At 41.7% G+C, this 21,913-nt stretch overlaps 1 protein-coding gene across 1 annotated transcript in view; it reads right to left on the bottom strand.

Annotated features, from left to right (window-relative positions):
• The window catches only part of LOC126365904 (solute carrier family 15 member 1-like), a 376,844-nt gene that overhangs the window by 38,536 nt on the left and 316,395 nt on the right, over window positions 1-21,913 (bottom strand). The window contains 1 exon segment of the mRNA XM_050008624.1: window positions 8,968-9,216. Coding sequence (XP_049864581.1) covers window positions 8,968-9,216 — 249 coding nt within the window.

Below are 21,913 nucleotides of genomic sequence, written 5' to 3'. Positions count from 1 at the left end.
ATATTGAATTTAATTGATGAAAGGAGAAAATATAAAAATTCAGTAAATGAAGCAGGCAAAAAGGAATACAGATGTCTCAAAAATGAGATCGACAGGAAGTGCAAAATGACTAAGCAGGGATGGCTAGAATACAAATGTATGGATGTAGAGGCTTATCCCATGAGGGACATGATATATACTGCCTACAGGAAAATTAAAGAGACCTTTGGAGAAAAGAGGACCACTTGTATGAATATCAAGAGCTCAGATGGGAACCCAGTTCTAAGCAAAGAAGGGAAGGCAGAAAGGTGGAAGGAGTATATACAGGGTCTATACAGGGGTGATGTTCTTGAGGACAATATTATAGAAATGGAAGAGGATGTAGATGAAGATGGAATGGGAGATACGATACTGCGTGAAGAGTTTGACAAAGCACTGAAAGACCTATGCTGAAACAAGGCGCTGGGAGTAGACAACATTCCATTCGAACTACTGACAACCTTGGGAGAGCCAGTCGTGACAAAACTCTACGATCTGGTGAGCAAGATGTATGAAACAGGCGAAATACCCTCAGACTTCAAGAAGAATATAATAATTCCAATCCCAAAGGAAGCAGGTGTTGACAGATGTTAAAATTATCTAACTATCAGTTCAATAAGTCACGGATGCAAAATACTAACACAAATTCTTTACAGACGAATGGAAAAACTAGTAGAAGCCAACCATGGGGAAGATCAGTTTGGATTCCGTAGAAATACCGGAAGACGTGAGGCAATACTGACCTTACGACTTATCTTAGAAGAAAGATTAAGGAAAGGCAAACCTACATTTCTAACATTTGTAGACTTAGAGAAAGCTTTAGACAATGTTAACTGGAATATTCCCTTTCAAATTCTAAAGGTGGCAGGGTAAAATACAGGAATCAAAAGGCTATTTACAATTTGTACAGAAACCAGATGGCAGTTACAAGAGTCGAGGGGGCATGAAAGGGAGGCAGCGGTTGGGAAGGGAGTGAGACAGGGTTGTAGTCTCTCCCCGATGTTACTCAGTCTGTATATTAGAGCAAGCAGTGAAGGAAACAAAAGAAAAATTCGGAGTAGGTATTAAAATCCATGGAGAAGAAATAAAAACCTTGATGTTTGTCGATGACATTGTAATTCTGTCAGAGACAGCAAAGGACTTGGAAGAGCAGTTGAACGGAATGGATAGTGTCTTGAAAGGAGGATATAAGATGAACATCAACGAAAGCAAAACGAGGATAATGGAATGTAGTCAAATTAACTCGGGTGATGCTGAGGGAATTAGATTAGGAAATGAGACACTTAAAGTAGTAAAAGGAGTTTTGCTATTTGGGGAGCAAAATAACTGATGATGGTCAAAGTAGAGAGGATATAAAATGTAGACTGGCAATGGCAAGGAAAGCGTTTCTGAAGAAGAGAAATTTGTTAACATCGAGAATAAATTTAAGTGCCAGGAAGTCATTTTTGAAAGTACTTGTATGGAGTGTTGCCATGTATGGAAGTGAAACATGGACGATAAATAGTTTGGACAAGAAGAGAATAGAAGCTTTCAAAATGTGGTGCTACAGAAGAATGCTGAAGATTAGATGGGTAGATTACTTAACTAATGAGGAAGTATTGAGTAGGATTGGGGAGAAGTGAATTTGTGGCACAACTTGACCAGTAGAAGGGATCAGTTGGTAGGACATGTTCTGAGGCATCAAGGGATCACCAATTTAGTATTGGAGGGCAGTGTGGAGTGTAAAAATCGTAGAGGGAGACCAAGAGATGACTACACTAAGCAGATTCAGAAGGATGTAGGTTGCAGTTGGTACTGGGAGATGAAGCTTGCACAGGATAGAGTAGCATGGAAAGCTGCATCAAACCAGTCTCAGGACTGAAGACCACAACAACAACAACAACAACAACAACAACAACAACAACAGGACAACTACTTTTAAATATGGATACACACTCAATAAAAATATATTTAATTTTCAGTTAGCATTAGGCTCATTTTAAACTTCACTTCAATAAACAATTTTTAATATTTCTGTAAAATCTTCAGTAGTTTTTTCCATTAATCAGCGTCACTGTTACTGAGCTGTACATGAAATAATTAAGGTATATAATGTGACAACTGTTCCAATAATCCATTACCACCAGTTTCTCTCTGGCTACCCTGAGTAACTAAGGCAGGGAAATTTATGACTAACACCAAATTATAAGTGGCTAACAGGACCTCTAGATCTAGTTTTTTTTACAAGAAAGTTACGTCAAAATCACCACAAATTAATAATCCCTTTCCTTTATTCGGCACAGAGCACAGTAATTCATGAAAATATCCCAGTCAATCAACAGAAACCTGAATACTGTAACAATCACAAATATTACATATTACAACAGTATCTCAGAAGTGTATGCTTCTATATCCTGACCCATACAGAATTTACTTATTTTCACATTTCGATATTTATATCTCTTTTGTGAATGTGATAATTTATCCTTTATCCATATGGGATTTCCACAAATATGCAGCTATCTTATAACCATTTGCTTCAATAAGTATGTGAAGCTCATCATGGGATATGAACTAGTGACAAAAATGTCACACAGACACTGTGTGTGTGTGTGTGTGTGTGTGTGTGTGTGTGTGTGTGTGTGTGTGTGTGTGTGTGTGTGTGTGGGGTGGGGGGGGGGGGGGCGCGAGTATATACCTATCCTTTTTTTCCCCCTAAGGTAAGTCTTTCCGTTCCCGGGATTGGAATGACTCCTTACCCTCTCCCTTAAAACCCACATCCTTTCATCTTTCCTTTTCCTTCCCTCTTTCCTGATGAAGCAGCCGCCGGCTGCGAAAGCTCGAAATTCTGTGTGTGTGTTTGTGGGTTTTATTCATTATGCCTATCTACCGGCGCTTTCCCGCTTGGTAAGTCTTGGAATCTTTGTTTTTAATATAATTATGAAGTATTATGTACACAAGGGAAGAGACATGGAAAAGCAGATGGGTTGATCAGGACAGTGAGCATAATACAAACATGGGAACATAGCCTTGCTGAATGGCAAGCAGTGCAAAATTCTGACAGTGACTGCAAGCTATAAAGGACACAGCTGCCATTCAGCAAGTGTGATGGTCTGTTGTATAAGGTTATGATGTTGGGGCCACATGTAGTGGTGGCAGCAGAAAACAGAGAGGAAGCACTTGAAGGAAGGTCACAGCTACAGGCTATCCAGGCATGTAGATTGTAGGGGAAGTAATTGGACAGTAGCAGAGAGGAAATAGTGTAGAGGAAGAAATGAAGATGTAGACCAATATGTGAGGAGATGTGTGCAGTGTGCCCAGAGCAGATATGAGCCATAAACAAATGTTAGTTCAGAGACCACCAAACCATTTGAAATGATTGGAATGTATATGTAGATTCCATTTAGCCAGACACTTAATGTCAACAGTTACTGATCATTCTTGTAGATACGTGGAAATTATCGTAATCCCTAATCAGCAGGCAGCAACAGTCATGCAAGCCACAGTCCACAATTTGTCATTGAAGTTCAATGTGCCAGAGACCACAATCATGGACCACAGGACAAACTTCATGCCTGGCTTAATGAAACAGTTATGTATGTTTCTACAGATTCAGAAAGTAAGAACTAGTCTGCTACAGCCACAGCCAAAACATAGAACAGAGAGGGTATGTCATGCTGTTAGGAAGATAATAAGTCACTATGTGAACTCTGACCATAATGACTAGGAATATGTCTTCCCTTTGTAGTGGCAGCTTACAATTCGAATGTTCACACCAATAGAGTGCTGTCCCCATATGAGGTGATATATAGGACAAAAATGAGTGCAAGAGAGGAAACAGTGGTAGTGGGACATATTGTACATCAATGGGAGAAAAAGGAGACAATGGGAGAAAGAAATATGTAGTGGCCGTAAGAGGGTGGTGCTGAGTATCAAGGCTTAACTATGAAGAGAGACTGGTTAAAAGGATTTTAAACGTTGTGTGTTAAAAAAAGCACAACTATGTTCACATGCCAAAATTTCTGACGAGGAAGACAGAATGGGGATTCAGTCAGCTGGTTCCCCACTTTTCTGTCATTCTTTAAAAAAAAGGAATATATTCACCTTTATTGTCCTCTGCCAGCAGTATTTTTGCACTGGTAATATATTAGTAGATCTGGATCACAGATTGACAAGGATGATTCATCATGGATACTGTAAAATGAGAGGAGTTGTAGTATGTCTTTCAAGTTTATAAATGAGAAAAGAGAAATAAGAAATAATGGTGAGACCACAGGTATTACAGTCTTCTTTTACTACATCTATACCCTACAAACCACCATGAGGTGCATGGCAGGGAGCATGTCCCATTGTACCAGTTATGAGGGTTTCTTCTTTTATCATTCATGTGTGGAGAGTGGGAAGAATGATTGATGCACTTGATACCCTATATGATTGTACTTTTGACAATAAGTGTAGGTGTGGTACTGAGTCAAATGCTTTTTGGAACTCAAGAAATACTGCATCTAACTGATTGCCTTGATCCAAATCTTTTTGCAGGCAAGGTGAGAAAAGTGCATGTTGGGTTTCACATAATCAATGTTTTTGAAACCCATGATGGGTGGAATTTAAGAGGTCACCCTATTGAAGGTCCTTCAATATGTCTGATCTCAGAATATGTCCTAAGATTCAACAACAGATCGATGTCAAGGATACTGGGTGGTAGTTTCTGGATTACTTCTGCTGCCCTTCTTGTCAACTGGTGTGACCTGTGCTTCCCCCCCCCCCCCCCCCCCCAAGATCTAGGCATGACCTTTCTTTCAAAGGAACTACACTAGATTATAGTAGAGGAGGGGCTAACTCGGCCACAAATTCAGTATGGAATCTGACTGGGATTCCATTGGGGTCTGAAGCTTTGTACAGTTTTAATGATTTCAGCTGTGTCTCAAGACCACTGATACTAATACTGATTTCACTCATCTTTTAAGTGGCATGAGGATTAAATTGGAACAATTCTCCTGGATTTTCCTTCATCAAGGAAATTTGGAAACAGAGTTAAGCATTCCAGCTTTTGCTTCACTACCCTCAATTTCAGCTCCTGTCTCGTTCATTCTTTGAGTCCCCACTTCCTTGGTCCTTCCATCCACATAACCCAACAAAATCCCTCATCCTAGCTACACTGCAGTGACAGGAACATGCAGTTAGGTGGAACAGTATACTGTCCATACAAATTATTAACAGCCTTTACATAGAACCAGAATTTCTTTGGGTTCTGTGAAAGATTATTTGACAATATTCTACTGTGGTAGACAAAAGGCATCATGCATTGCTCCCTTGACAGCCAATGCTTTTCATTCAGCATCTCTCTATCTGCAGTACTACGCTTTGTTTTACACCTGTTATGCAGTAATCTCCATTTCTTCACAAGTTTCTTTACAGTGATGACTGTATACCATGGAGGTTCCCTTCTATTACAAACTGTACTACTAGGTACGTATCTATCCAGTGCATGGTCAGCTATTCTTGTAAAGTTTTGCCATAGTTTCTCTACATGCTCCTGTCATTTGCCGAAAGTTTCAAGTTCCTCATTGAGATGTGACACTACTACTTTTTTTTTTTACCTAGTTTACTGAACATGTATACCCTTGCTGCTTTGTTTAGTTGTCCTTTGTACTTTGGTACTCATTGCTGCCACAACCATGCCATTATCACTGATACCAGTTTTGATGTGGACATCCTCAAAGAGGTCAGGTCTATCTGTTGCCATTAGAGCTAATATATTTACATTGTGAGTGGGGTTCCGAGCTATGTTTCATAGGATGTCTTCTCATGCACATCACTAGCAAAACTGCAATATTCCCAATTGATTGTTGGATGATTAAATTCTCCACCAATGATTACAGTATGTTTGAGGACCTTACATACAAGTGAAATGACATTATCTCTAAAGTTTTCAGATACATTAGGAGATAACTGGTGGGTGATAGAAGGATGTAATTACCATTTTATGCCTACCTCTTATTCTGAGTCTTACTCAAACAATGTCACATGCAGCTTCAATTTCTATCTTAATAGATTTGAGTTTCTTGTCTACTGCAACAAATACACCCGCTTCATTTCCTATTTGCCTGTCCTTTTGATATACATTTACATTTTCCCCAAAAAACTCACTGCTATCAATTTCAGGTTTTAGCTAGCTTTCTCTACCTACTATTATGTGAGCTTCACTGTCTTTCTTGAGTGCTTCAAACTGGCAGTTTGTTGGGAATGCTTTTGCAGTTTACCATTAGGATTTTAACACTCTCACCCGTGGGAGGCATTTCTTTCAATCTTATACCTTCTGGGTTTTCTAGAGCTATCAGTATTAGGACTGGATGGTGAATCGCCTAATATAAAAAACCCTTATGTGTATCCACACACAATCAGCTACCTCAGTAGCAGCCTCTGATGTGTAGTGTACTCAGGAGAGCTAATGAGCCACCAAGTAGTTTGTAGCTGTAGGTGAGAGACTAGGAGCTAAGTATTGTAAAAAGAACTGCAGCCCCTGAGCCTTTGAGTCCATGCCACCAAGCACTATTCTGCAGAAGTTATTTGTAGATATTTAATGTTAATAGCCATGTGTCTTACGTCTGTTACAGACAGACCAATCCTGGGTAGAGACCTGGGGGACAGGTCTTTACAAGGGAGCGGTATACAGTGGCCCAGATGGTTTTTTGGTGATTCTGTGAAAGTTTATCAGTATGTGGGCATGCCACTTGCAGAAATAAGGCAGTTAATTCATCATAAGATGGGCCAGACTTGGAACAACATTCTTGGCCATGCAGTAGGAAGGTATTGCATCAGCAGGTTGAGCCAGGTTATTACTACAGTATCAGGCTATGAAATTATTGTCTTGTGTGTGTCCTCAAGTGGTAAAGCATCTTAACAACTAAGCTACTGACTTGTATATTACAAAAGGTCGAGCAGACACACCTCTGTGTGATGTCAGAATAGCTGTTGGGAACATGTGAAGCATCAAGAACACCAATAAAACATTATTAGAGTTCCGTTATTTATTCACAGTGTTTAGAAGTTGCTGTCCTTCTGCAGCAGCTTCATACTGGATTCTGTGTGCCATCCACCAAGTCATCTCAGCATTTGATGCCCAGATGTTGATGTCAGCAACCCTGTGGTTTGGCAGCTGCTACTAGTGAAAAGGAAGATCGCTGCCCAGCATGAAGTGGTTTCATGCCATCTCCAGAGTGTATTCAGACCCACTCTGAATTCTACGGTGACCCTCAATGAACCATCCATGATGTGCCTGGCATCGGTAGTCACGTGTTCAGTTGATCTCCTCCCTTCCCCTGGTAGATTTCAGCACCTGAAGGTATCTGAGTGTTGAACAGGAACATGGCTCCAAGAGGCCTTGTTGCTGGCTTCCGTGTTGAAGACCAGTATTGGCAGCACTCTTCAATGTGGTGTTGTCAGATGACATTCAGTTTCTCCATCTGTAGATGGTAGGGAGTGAGCAGCATGAAGTTCATTCAATGAAGACTATCCTCTTGATTACATCATAGACTGTGCTAGAGCATCTAGGACATAGATTCACTACAGTATCATAATCATGGAATTGAGTGCTATTTCTGTGAGTGCCATCAAACCTAATGATCAACTCATCACAAGTACTGGAGTATTTAAAAGGAGATAGTGTGAGTCTGAGACACAAAGCTCAGTTCATAATGACTGAATGAGTTCTCCTCATTCTGCTACATTCACTTAACACGCTGTTTACTCTATTGAAGTCCCTCACTATGTGCTCTTCTCTTATGAGATAGATACCATTCCTTGCAGCATTCTTTATAAGCTAATTAATATTCTTGTCTCACTTCCTTTGGTTTTCCATCCTCTTTCCTGCTGAATGCTTATTCCTGACTTGGCCAACAGTGTCACTGACCTGACCAACTTGCAAAAGAATGGCTTGCTTCCTGCTTCCAGCTCTATTTCTGGCATGACTTGGATTTGCCTGGGGAATGCAAATGACTTTTAATAAAAAAAATTCTAATTTATAGCCCTTACTGTTCTATACCACAAAAATATAAACTCGCCAATTTTAATTAAGGGATAGCAGTCTAGCAACACCTGTTGGGTTGAGAGGGCTACTTGGGTGATGAGGGGACATGGACCAGCTATCAACTGCCATCAGTTTGAGCCTTTGCTATCACTGGGTCATCTTCTGGTACTGATCTGTCTTTTTGGACTTGGTACCACACCACTTGGGGGCATCTTCTAGCCTGCAACAGCCACAGCAGTAGCAGCAGCAGCAGCAGCAGGCCAGGCAGCTGCTGTCAGCACACTGTGCACAGCAACTGAACACTTGCCAAAAGGGAGCTTGGCCACTGCACTTTGACATCCGTCTGTAGCTATGTAAGTCATAGTAAGGAACTGGTCTTGTTACTACTATTTCACTGAAGCCTCCATCAGCCAGGATCCTTGCATCAACCTCTGGCTGCTGACTATCCTGGTCTGTTACAACATGAAGCTCTGCCACTTGTTTGGTTAGTTCAGCTACTTGTGTCTGAATTGCCACATGGAATCTTCTGCTTTAGAAGAGAGATCATTGACATATATAGAGGTGAAAATATCAGATAAAACATACAAATAACAAGTAATTAAAGTAAAAATGATTCAGTATTTTCATAATTTTGAACATATTTTCTTTCCCATGCTGCTTGTTAGCAACATCTGGAAAGTATTGCATTGTGGATTTCCATCATTCACCCCCCATTTTATCCATTTGTATTTATTTATTAATCATGAATAGGTTTACTGCCTTTGTCTTTGCTATTCACACATTTGAGTGATATACATATACCCAATTTCAAGGAAGCAGCTCATTGAGTATGGCTTATTTTCGAATGTTGAGTATTTTTAACATCATTATTGTGACAATTTGATAAGTTATCAACAGAACTGGTTTTGATTTGTTTTAAATTTAGGTTCATAAACAATTACCTCAAGTTGAAGTTCCACTATGGCAGATATAATAAAAGATATGGCTGCAAGAACACCACCAACTCCAATCCTCTGAAGAGGTTTTTTCAGAAGATTGCACTTTTCAAAGAGAGGATATATGCCAGCTTCAAAAACAGGAATAAACACTAGAATGAGGACAGGATTGACAACCTGCATCTGATCGGGTTTCAAGGACCATGATCCCAACTCTCCAGTCATTCTTGTGGCTTGAAATGTCCAGCGAGAACCCTGTAAAAGGCAAGTAAAATGAGCAACAAAATTATTTGCATAAATTTCTGTAAGTAATAACACTAATCTACTTAACACAAAAATGAACCACATGAACCGATTTACATGCAATATATTTCTTAGATAAGGAGTGAGCGTTTACTTCTATTGTATAAAGTGATGGGAATATTAGTATTTCATGTAACACATTGGCAATATTATAACCAATGAGGAGGTACGAGGAAGGTTATCATGGGATGACCTATGAAACTGGCGTTTGTCTCATAAAATAAAGTGAATTATTTTCGGTTAGATAAAATATAGCAAAAAGTTATTTTCATTCTACAGTTAACCTTATGTTATCTGTCTTGGCACAATAAATATTGGAAGAATGGACAAAAATGCAAACTACCCAAGAGTAGATGGGTACGGTCAACAGTGTGAAAACTCTTCACATATTTTTCATTTATGGTGTTGTGAAGGAAGTTGTTCGGCACTCTCCACTCATTACCCAATACCACCTGAGACTAGAAAAGCTGAACTGTATCATTCACAAGGACTTTTGTTATCACTCATTGTGCCCTCAAATGAGGAACATTCTTTCCACAATCTTCCAAATGGTATATCATTGCCCATCCAACCCACAAAATGTCCTGAGTCATCCATACGCAACACTTACTTTGAGCCCCTTGGTACATGGGCTACATCCATGTGGAAGGCTCAGCTGCAAGACCTAACCCAAATCAGTACATCCTATTCCATTCCTGTCATAGAAATATCTTACCCTGTCAGAGGCAGGACCAGCTTTGAAAAGTACTCATATCATATAACAGTTCTGCTACAGCTTCTGCACAGTCTTTCTTGTGAACACAGCTTCCAACCTGCTGTCCATCTGATTGAATGGCCACTACAAAACAGTGACCAAGAGATAGTTTGACCACACGACTGGCAGGACATTCTGCTGAGCACAACAGCCTTAACTTCAATTGCTGTTTTCAAAATCCCTTGCCATGTAGATCATCCCCTTCCCTCCAGTAATACCAGATTACTTAGAATTTTGTCTCTGTCTTATACCCCACCTCCACCTCCATTCCCATACATCTTACTTTATTCTATTAACCTATATTCATATTTATCTCCTTGGTCAGCATCCTCCTCTGTTATACTTCCCCAACCCTTCCCAAACAACTCCAACATTTTATTTTTTGCCATACAACTTTCCCCATGCACTACCACAGGCTTAGTGGTGCCACATTCCTACCATGTTTCCTTGCTGCCTTCACCTGCCAGCTGTCATCATCCCAGCTCTTCAGCCCTCCCTTCCTTTGAGTCCCCACTTCCTTGGTCCTCCCATCCACGTAACACAACAAAATCCCTCATCCTAGCTACACTGCAGTGACAGGAACATGCAGTTAGGTGGAACAGTATACTGTCCATACAAATTAGTTTTTTGTTAGCTATGAAGAAGGCTTTGTCTGAAAGTTTAGCAATGTTTCCAGTCTTTTCTGTACTCCCATCAACTACTCAAGGTCTCAGTTGTACAATGAGTGGTGTATAGTTGCATATTAAGAATTCTCATGTCCAAAATGCTACAATGTTACCTGACAGAAAAGGCCACATAATATTTTTGAAAAACAAAGCTCAAATATGCAATATTGCTAACTGTGAAACGATAAGTTGCTATTTACCACAAAGAGGAGGCACAGAGATGCAGAGAGGTACAGTGAAGAGACTTCTAAACATGTAATCTTTCAGACAGAAAACTCCTCCTTCAGAAACAGAAAGAACACATTTATTCACACAACCACAATTTTCACTCACATGGCCACTGTCTCCAGCCACTGTGGCCTAACTTCCACCCAGAACTTTCCACTGTCCAGTATTGTTAAGCCAAGTTATCACACTCCAAGAGCACTGTGCATACTCTACAAAGTGTGAAATAATTTCGTTTCAGTATTCAGTATACATAAGTGAACTGCACAGAGCAATTTGCCAGAAAATCGGAATTATAGTTGTAAACTGTTGTAGTTGCGCTGGAAAAGTCCCTGAGCTTCAAGCGCTAGTAGAAAGCACAGAAGCGGATATCGTTATAGGTACAGAAAGCTGGCTAAAGCCTGAAATAAGTTCTGCAGAAATTTTTACGAAGTCTCAGACGGTGTTCAGGAAAGATAGATTAGGCAGAATTGGTGGTGGAGTGTTGGTGTCTGTCAGTAGTGGTTTATCTTGTAGTGAAGTCGAAGTAGATACTCTGTGCGAATTGGTGTGGGTGGAGGTTATACTTAACAGCCGAATTAAGTTAATAATTGGCTCCTTCTACCGACCCCCAGACTCCGATGATACAGTTGCGGAACAGTTCAGAGAAAGTTTGAGTCTCGTAACAAATAAATACCCCACTCATACGGTTATAGTTGGTGGGGACTTCAACCTACCCTCGGTATGTTGGCAAAAATACTTGTTCAAAACCGGTGGTAGGCACAAAACGTCTTCCGAGATTGTCCTAAATGCATTCTCCGAAAATTATTTAGAGCAGTTAGTCCACGAACCCACGCGAATTGTAAATGGTTGCGAAAACACACTTGACCTCTTGGCCACAAACAATCCAGAGCTGATAGAGAGCATCATGACTGATACAGGGATTAGTGATCACAAGGTCATTGTAGCTAGGCTCAATACCATTTCTTCCAAATCCATCAGAAACAAACGCAAAATAATTTTATTTAAAAAAGCGGATAAAGTACCACTAGAAGCCTTCCTAAAAGACAATTTCCATTCCTTCCGAACTGACTATGCGAATGTAGACGAGATGTGGCTCAAATTCAAAGATATAGTAGCAACAGCAATTGAGATATTCATACCTCATAAATTGGTAAGAGATGGAACGGATCCCCCGTGGTACACAAAAAAGGTCCGAACGCTGTTGCAGAGGCAACGGAAAAAGCATGCGAAGTTCAGAAGAACGCGAAATCCTGAAGATGGGCTAAAATTTACAGACGCGCGAAATTTGGCACGTACTTCGATGCGAGATGCCTTTAATAGGTTCCACAACGAAACATTGTCTCGAAATTTGGTAGAAAATCCGAAGAAATTCTGGTCGTATGTAAAGTACACAAGCGGCAAGACGCAGTCAATACCTTCGCTGCGCAGTGCCGATGGCACTGTTATCGACGACTGCGCCGCTAAAGCGGAGTTATTGAACGCAGTTTTCCGAAATTCCTTCACCAGGGAAGACGAATGGAATATTCCAGAATTTGAAACACGAACATCTGCTAGCATGAGTTTCTTAGAAGTAGATACCTTAGGGGTTGCGAAGCAACTCAAATCGCTTGATACGGGCAAGTCTTCAGGTCCAGATTGTATACCGATTAGGTTCCTTTCAGATTACGCTGATACTATAGCTCCCTACTTAGCACTCATATACAACCGCTCGCTCACCGATAGATCTGTACCTACAGATTGGAAAATTGCGCAGGTCGCACCAGTGTTCAAGAAGGGTAATAGGAGTAATCCATTTAACTACAGACCTATATCATTGACGTCGGTTTGCAGTAGGGTTTTGGAGCATATACTGTATTCAAACATTATGAATCACCTCGAAGGGAACGATCTATTGACACGTAATCAGCATGGCTTCAGAAAACATCGCTCTTGTGCAACGCAGCTAGCTCTTTATTCGCACGAAGTAATGGCCGCTATCGACAGGGGATCTCAAGTTGATTCCGTATTTCTAGATTTCCGGAAAGCTTTTGACACCGTTCCTCACAAGCGACTTCTAATCAAGCTGTGGAGCTATGGGGTATCGTCTCAGTTGTGCGACTGGATTCGTGATTTCCTGTCAGGAAGGTCGCAGTTCGTAGTAATAGACGGCAAATCATCGAGTAAAACTGAAGTGATATCAGGTGTTCCCCAGGGAAGCGTCCTGGGACCTCTACTGTTCCTGATCTATATAAATGACCTGGGTGACAATCTGAGCAGTTCTCTTAGGTTGTTCGCAGATGATGCTGTAATTTACCGTCTAGTAAGGTCATCCGAAGACCAGTATCAGCTGCAAAGCGATTTAGAAAAGATTGCTGTATGGTGTGTCAGGTGGCAGTTGACGCTAAATAACGAAAAGTGTGAGATGATCCACATGAGTTCCAAAAGAAATCCGCTGGAATTCGATTACTCGATAAATAGTACAATTCTCAAGGCTGTCAATTCAACTAAGTACCTGGGTGTTAAAATTACAAACAACTTCAGTTGGAAGGACCACATAGATAATATTGTCGGGAAGGCGAGCCAAAGGTTGCGTTTCATTGGCAGGACACTTAGAAGATGCAACAAGTCCACTAAAGAGACAGCTTACACTACACTCGTTCGTCCTCTGTTAGAATATTGCTGCGCGGTGTGGGATCCTTACCAGGTGGGATTGACGGAGGACATCGAGAGGGTGCAAAGAAGGGCAGCTCGTTTTGTATTATCGCATTATAGGGGAGAGAGTGTGGCAGATATGATACACGAGTTGGGATGGAAGTCATTACAGCATAGACGTTTTTCGTCGCGGCGAGACCTTTTTACGAAATTTCAGTCACCAACTTTCTCTTCCGAATGCGAAAATATTTTGTTGAGCCCAACCTACATAGGTAGGAATGATCATCAAAATAAAATAAGAGAAATCAGAGCTCGAACAGAAAGGTTTAGGTGTTCGTTTTTCCCGCTCGCTGTTCGGGAGTGGAATAGTAGAGAGATAGTATGATTGTGGTTCGATGAACCCTCTGCCAAGCACTTAAATGTGAATTGCAGAGTAGTCATGTAGATGTAGATGTAGATGTAGAAATATATTACATCATGTACCAAAGTGGAGCTCTGTTTACAGTAGTATAAGATGGGCACAAAAATTTTTGTGTAGCAGGCAAAAGTGTCATGTACTATAGGGAAATGCTGCAGTCTACTAATCAGCACAGTCTTGTGTGTTGGTTCAAGCGATGCAGTGGTGCAGTTATACTCTCCCTGAGGTGATGTATTTAGTCTGTGATTTTTAACTGTGGTTGATCCTAAAGACTACAGGGTTATAAACACAAAATAAAATAGGGGTAATGCAGGATTAGGTTTAATAATGAATAGGAAAATAGGAATGCGGGTAAGCTACTACAAACAGCATAGTGAACGCATTATTGTGGCCAAAATAGATACGAAGCCCACACCTACTACAGTAGTACAAGTTAATATGCCAACTAGCTCTGCAGATAACGAAGAAATTGAAGAAATTTATGATGAAATAAAAGAAAATATTCAAATAGTGAAGGGAGATGAAAATTTAATAGTCATGGGTGACTGGAATTCGAGTGTAGGAAAAGGAAGAGAAGGAAACGTAGCAGGTGGATATGGATTGGGGCTAAGAAATCAAAGAGGAAGCCGCCTGGTAGAATTTTGCACAGAGTACAATTTAATCATAGCTAACACTTGGTTTAAGAATCATGAAAGAAGGTTGTATACATGGAAGAACCCTGGAGATTCTAAAAGGTATCAGATAGATTATATAATGGTAAGACAGAGATTTTGGAACCAGGTTTTAAATTGTAAGACATTTCCAGGGGCAGATGTGGACTCTTACCACAATCTATTGGTTATGACCTGTAGATTAAAACTGAAGAAACTGCAAAAAGGTGGGAATTTAAGGAGATGGGACCTGGATAAACTGAAAGAACCAGAGGTTGTACAGAGTTTCAGGGAGAGCATAAGGGAACAAAGGACAGGAATGGGGGAAAGAAATACAGTAGAAGAAGAATGGGTAGCTTTAAGGGATGAAGTAGTGAAGGCAGCAGAGGATCAAGTAGGTAAAAAGATGAGCGCTAGTAGAAATCCTTGGGTACCAGAAGAAATATTGAATTTAATTGATGAAAGGAGAAAATATAAAAATGAAATAAATGAAGCAGGCAAAAACGAACACAAACGTCTCAAAATGGGATCGACAGGAAGTGCAAAATGGCTAAGCAGGGATGGCTAGATGACAAATGTAAGGATGTAGAGGCTTATCTCACTAGGAGTAAGATAGATACTGCCAGCAGGAAAATTAAAGAGACCTTTGAAGATAAGAGAACCACTTGTATGAATATCAAGAGCTCAGATGGAGACCCAGTTTTAAGCAAAGAAGGGAAAGCAGAAAGGTGGAAGGAGTATATAGAGGGTCTATAAAGGGGTGATGTACTTGAGGACAATATTATGGAATAGGAAGGGGATGTAGATGAAGATGAAAAGGGAGATACGATACTGCGTGAAAAGTTTGGCTAAGCACTGAAAGACCTATGCTGAAACAAGATGCTGGGAGTAGACAACATTCCATTGGAACTACTGACGGCCTTGGCAGAGCCAGTCCTGACAAAACTCTACCATCTGGTGAGCAAGATGTATGAAACAGGCGAAATACCCTCAGACTTCAAGAAGAATATAATAATTCCAATCCCAAAGAAAGCAGGTGTTGACAGATTTGAAAATTATCTAACTATCAGTTCAATAAGTCACGGATGCAAAATACTAACACAAATTCTTTACAGACGAATGGAAAAACTAGTAGAAGCCGACCTTGGGGAAGATCAGTTTGGATTCCGTAGAAATACTGGAACACGTGAGGCAATATTGGCCTTACGACTTATCTTAGAAGCTAGATTAAGGTAAGGCAAACCTACGTTTCTAGCATTTGTAGACTTAGAGAAAGCTTTTGACAATGTTGACTGGAATATTCTTTTTCAAATTCTAAAGATGGCAGGGGTAAAATACAGGGAGCGAAAGGCTATTTACAATTTGTACAGAAACCAGATGGCAGTTATAAGAGTCAAGGGGCATGCAAGGGAGGCAGCGGTTGGGAAGGGAGTAAGACAGGGTTGTAGCCTCTCCACGATGTTATTCAATCTGTATATTGAGCAAGCAGTGAAGGAAACAAAAGAAAAATTCGGAGTAGGTATTAAAATCCATGGAGAAGAAATAAAAAGTTGAGGTTCGCTGACGACATTGTAATTCTGTCAGAGACAGCAAAGGACTTTGAAGAGTAGTTGAATGGAATGGACAGTGTTTTGAGAGGAGTATATAAGATGAACATCAACAGAAGCAAAACGAGGATAATGGAATGTAGTCGAATTAAGTCAGGTGATGCTGAGGGAATTAGATTAGGAAATGAGACACTTAAAGTAGTAAACGAGTTTTGCTATTTGGGGAGCAAAATAACTGATGATGGTCGAAGTAGAGAGGATATAAAATGTAGACTGGCAATGGCAAGGAAAGCGTTTCTGAAGAAGAGAAATTTGTTAACATCGAGCATAGATTTAAGTGTCAGGAAGTCGTTTCTGAAAGTATTTGTATGGAGTGTAGCCATGTATGGAAGTGAAACATGGATGATAACTAGTTTGGACAAGAAGAGAATAGAAGCTTTCAAAATGTGGTGCTACAGAAGAATGCTGAAGATTAGATGGGTAGATCACATAACTAATGAGGAAGTATTGAATAGGATTGGGGAGAAGAGAAGTTTGTGGCACAGCTTGACTAGAAGAAGGGATAGGTTGGTAGGACATGTTCTGAGGCATCAAAGGATCACCAATTTAGTATTGGAGGGCAGCGTGGAGGATAAAAATCGTAGAGGGAGACCAAGAGTTGAATACACTAAGCAGATTCAGAAGGATGTAGGTTGCAGTAGGTACTGGGAAATGAAGAAGCTTGCACAGGATAGAGTGGCATGGAGAGCTGCGTCAAACCAGTTTCAGGACTGAAACCACAACACGATCCTAAAAAACTGGTGGTCTGAAAGAAGTTCTGTATTTTGTTACCAAAACCTGCAGCTGAGATCATAGGATTGCTGAAAGCAGCATTTAAATAAGATGCTCTAGTCTAACTGATGGTATAAGTGGTTTTCACATTTCAATTTATGGGACATGTCACTTTAAAACCCTTGACATCACAATGTAATGAATGCATTGAAAGAGATCAACAAAGATATCTGTTGGATGATTGCTGAGACCTTTGTGTCATGTATGCATTTTAGTACATTTTATTTGGAGAAATGAACCCACAACATGTTGTTACACAATTTGTGCTGCAGATGTTCAATATGAGCCAAAGTGTAAATCAGGTACTTTCTTTTTGTCTTTTTGTAACAGGCAGGTGCCACACGGTTTGAGGTGCCATGTCATGGATTGCATGGCCCCTCCCGCTAGAGTTTCAAATCCTCCCTCGGGCATGGTGGTGTGTGTTGTTCTTAGCATAAGTAAGTTTAAGTAGTGTGTAAGTCTAGAGACTCATGAGCTCAGCGATTTGGTCCCTTGGGAATTCACACACATTTGAACATATGAACAAGCAGGTTAAACAGCAAAATCATATGAATTTTTCTTCTGAAGTTTTTACTGCTACAATTATGACCCAGTGATTAAACAGCAGCCAAATCTGTGGAATCACTACCATCACTAAGACCAAAATAAGCACATCAAGTGATATCATACACGAAATAAATCCACATTTGTTTACTTGACATGAAGTAGACAGTGAACAAAGAATTTCTTTCATCAGGACCAAATCTTGATCAGTTTTTCCTTGGTATTTTTAAGTATGAAAATTTGCAATGAAAGTGTCTATAGTTGAGACAGCATAAGAAGACCTGACAGCTCACAGTATGGTTGGCAGATTACAGCTGCAAAGCACCAACAACTGCAGGTGGAAACAGTAACCATCTGCAGAGCTGTGACAACACCAAGATGTTGGCACAGCGCCATTTAAAAATCAGGTTATGTTATTTGTTGAGGCAGCCCTGTAAAGCTGCCATGCAGAACCTTCTGCAGCTGTCAGGGATCAGCTTACAGTGACTTAACTATAGACTAATCAGGCACCATACTGACATGCAACCATAATCGAGGAAAAATGTCAACAGTTCAACAGCAGCATCCCACTTAAAAACTTCCTGAAGTGCTTCCAGCAGAGAGAAAATTTAACTGAAAGAAGTGCACTGTATCAAATGAACATTACTTTGGAGGGAACTGAACTTTAATGTGTGGTGCGCACTATCTTTCATTCTTATTTCTTTGGACTGCTTTGTTCTGGCTGCTTTTTGGCGCGTAACTTGTTCTTCTGCCATATTTGTTAGTTTTGTCTCAGTGATTAATAAATGCATATTCGATATTTAGTGTGTGTCATTACTGACCTACCATATGTGATAACCACAGTGTTGACCCTGATATAGTCGTCGTCTCATCGCGAGTTACTTTGTGCTTGTTTTCGTCATTTGTGAACTTCATCTGCCAGCCCACATTGTTTCCACCACAATGGCTCTACCAATACCTTTTGGTGCAAGTGTAATGTACCCTATTAACTGTGCTTGTGACCACGAGTGGTCAAGTGTACCTAATGCAAGTTTGGTTACAAATGAACAATTATTTACGACCAGGGACACCAGTGACCACCTAACCTTAACTGGCTCAACATGACCACCATCTAGTGTGGCAGCAGAACAAATGCCAAACAGCCACAACATGGACGGTGCATACCGCATAAGGACATCATCGGTGATCTTCCAGTTAAAGACATTGTGGTTTATCCTTCATCCACGCTGTTACATTTGGGATGGTTTGATGTGCCGGCAGAGTTCCAGAACAGTGAATTGAACATTTCTACACAAGGGGAGCACATTATTATATGCCTAGTGTGCCAGAATCCCCCCCCCCCGCCCCCCTCCCCATCCTGCTCATTGTTTTGGCAATGCCGGTTGCCTCCCAGGTCAGCCCACCCTTGGCTGTGCCTCGACCGCCTTCCGCCCACTGTTGCAGCGGCATGAGCCGTTACACCCACACTGTGTTCTTCATCAGGCCTGCAGTTTGGACACACCATGCTGACTTTTAAGTCTAACACCTCCGCAACATGTGCTGCATGTGGCTGCTGCCCCACGCACAGCTCAGGTGACACACCATTCACCGCTACTGCACATCCGGTGTCGGGGACGTCCTGCTCTGCTCGCACAGATCTCCGTCTGCTGGTGCTGCCTCAACATGTGTTACCCGGCAGGTTTCCCCAGCTACCTGCTTTGCAAAAAGATAACCCTAAGACTTCGTTCACCTTAGTGGATCACCTACTGGATATCCACGGCATTTCCGACATTTATGCCTGTTTTGTCTGCCTGGTGTGCCACCTCCACACTCATCTGGACCTCATCAGCGACTTGCTTCTCTCATTGCTCACCTCACACAAGTATTCAAGAGTGAAACCACTGCTCACCAAGCGCCTTTCTTGCCCTCCAGTGGAGGTTGTCCACCACATTATTCATGACTAGCATCTCGACGTTCGCATTCCTTTGCAGCTTTGGTGGCACCTACGGGCATTAATTGACGTTTAAGAATTACCTGACGCCGCAATTTGGACATTGTGGATGGTCAAAATGCCTTCATATCTGCAACTTCACCTACTATCCCACAGCACTGACCCATTTGAGGTTCGTTTACACATGGCAGATCCGGCTTACGCTACCATTTGTCACCGACACCACTTGTCACAGATGACTTCTCCATCACCCTCAGTTGGCACACCTGCATCTTCAGTTAAGCACCCTGCCGGCAGAGGCCAGTGCACTCACCTCGGCACCTCAGCTGCCAGTCAGGAGCTGTCACCTAGTGGCCTACAGGAGGTACTGTCAGTAGCCCCCTGACAGCCACCGTCACCGCCCAATCAGCAGCCCGAATGGCTACCGGTCACGATGCAGTCAGCTGTGGCCCTCTCCTACACTGCATCACCCTGCCTATCAGCCTACACACTGAGCTGGTTTCACACTACTTAGGGGTTGCTGCCCGCACCTACTATGCACCCTGTGCCTACCCAAACAATACTGGTGGCCACATTTAGGCACAACATCCCGCCACATTCCTTCATGGCGCCTACTGGCCAACGATGCATCACTTGCTTCAGTAATGCGAAGCCCAAATGTCTCACACCATATCATTGGGCATTCGCTTTCTCATTGACACTGGCACCAAAGTTAGAGTTATCCTGGCCAAGCACACTGGCGACACACTTTCACCTACTACCTTCACCTTTATCGTCGCCAGTCACTCTCTCATTGCTGTCCATGGCTCAATAGAGATGTCAATTCACCTATCACTGGTCCACACCTTCCCTTGAACCTTCCACATTGCTGATGTGGGTGAATCTGTGATCGAGTTGGATTTCCTACATCATTATGACCTTTCACCAGACATGCAAGCCACTGCGCTACGCCACGTGTCTGGCTTTACTGTCGCGTGCTCACATGAGTTCAGCATGACTTCACTCTCCACCTCCTTGGCTATGCTTTTCACATGTGTGTCCCTGCTTGAGCAGATTACTGCACGGCTCTCTGACCTGTCGGACGTGAACTCACAAATTGATAAACTCCGCACTCAGAACACTGCCTAATGCACCCGCATAGCCTCTACCTCCGCTGAGTTGTCACACATGCGGCGTACTATACGTCGCTATCTGCAGAACCACAATGAGGTGACCCAACACATGACTCTACTATGTCTTCTCACCAACCAGCTCCCATGTCGAGCATTCCATTGCCTGCTGTCATTTTTGCATCTCCGCAGATGAACTTCAAGATGCACCTGCATGTGCCCTTCCCAATTCTTTGCACCATGTGGATCCTGCATCATGCCTCCCATTGTCAACTACAGCTAATGCTCCACCTATGCCATCCCTGTTCATCATGGTCAGTGAACAGACATTGCCTGTGGATCCCTTCTTGACCCCTCTTGCAGAACCCCTTCACAAGTATCGGCCATCAGTAATGGCACTTGTCATAGGATTCACACCACCGACAGCCTACCTGCACATTATAAGGCCAGGTGGCTTAATGCTTCCAAACCTCTGAGCACCAAGGAGATCATTCAGGATCTATTGGTTTCGGGCATCCTCCACCCCTCTGATAGCAACTGGTCTTCACCAATTTACATTGCTCCTAAAAATGACACCACCTTGTGCTTGTGTGGGGACTACATGTCCCTTAACACTCACACCTTTATCGATAACTACCCCATTCCTTATAAACAAGATTTCACGCAATTACTAGATGGTTCTAATTTTTTCTCAACTTTAGATTGTTCCAAGGCATACCATCAGATCCCTATGCATCCACCGGGTATTTCTGAGATGGCCATCGTCACACCCTTTGGCCTATCTGAATACTGCTACATGCCTTACGGATTGAAAAATTTTGCACAGGCGTGGCAGTGGTTCATTGATTCCATTTTGATCCCTCTGCTATTTGCTTATGCTTACTTAGATGATATACTGATCTGTTCCTCCCCTGCTGAGAAGCATCAAGTTCACCTTGATGTGGTTCATTTGGCCCTCACTGCCAATGGTGTGGTGATCAACCATGATAAATCTCAACTGTGTTCCACATCAGTGATCAACCACAATATGAGTTATGTGAGTTATTGTGACCGTTTCATAGCTTTGGTTACTGATAATAACTTGACACCAGTGCCTATGAGTTTAATTTGTACACTACAGCACTGAAAATGATCACTATGTGATTTAAAACGATTTTGCTGTCAATAAACCATCAATATTATGGCCAACGCTGACCTTCCTTGTAATTTCATGTATAAGGTCATTGTGCACACAGCACTCTATGGAGTCACCAATCAACACTTTCGGTAACCTTAAAACTGCCCTGACCAAGACCATCACACTCACCCACTCTGACCCTGAGGTCAGCTGTAGGCGCTGTTTT

The sequence above is a fragment of the Schistocerca gregaria genome, chromosome 4 (genome assembly GCF_023897955.1).
Source record: "Schistocerca gregaria isolate iqSchGreg1 chromosome 4, iqSchGreg1.2, whole genome shotgun sequence".
Classification (NCBI taxonomy): Eukaryota; Metazoa; Arthropoda; class Insecta; order Orthoptera; family Acrididae; genus Schistocerca; species Schistocerca gregaria.
The sequence above is the reverse complement of the archived record's forward strand: the minus strand, read 5'-3'. Positions and strand labels throughout refer to the sequence as shown.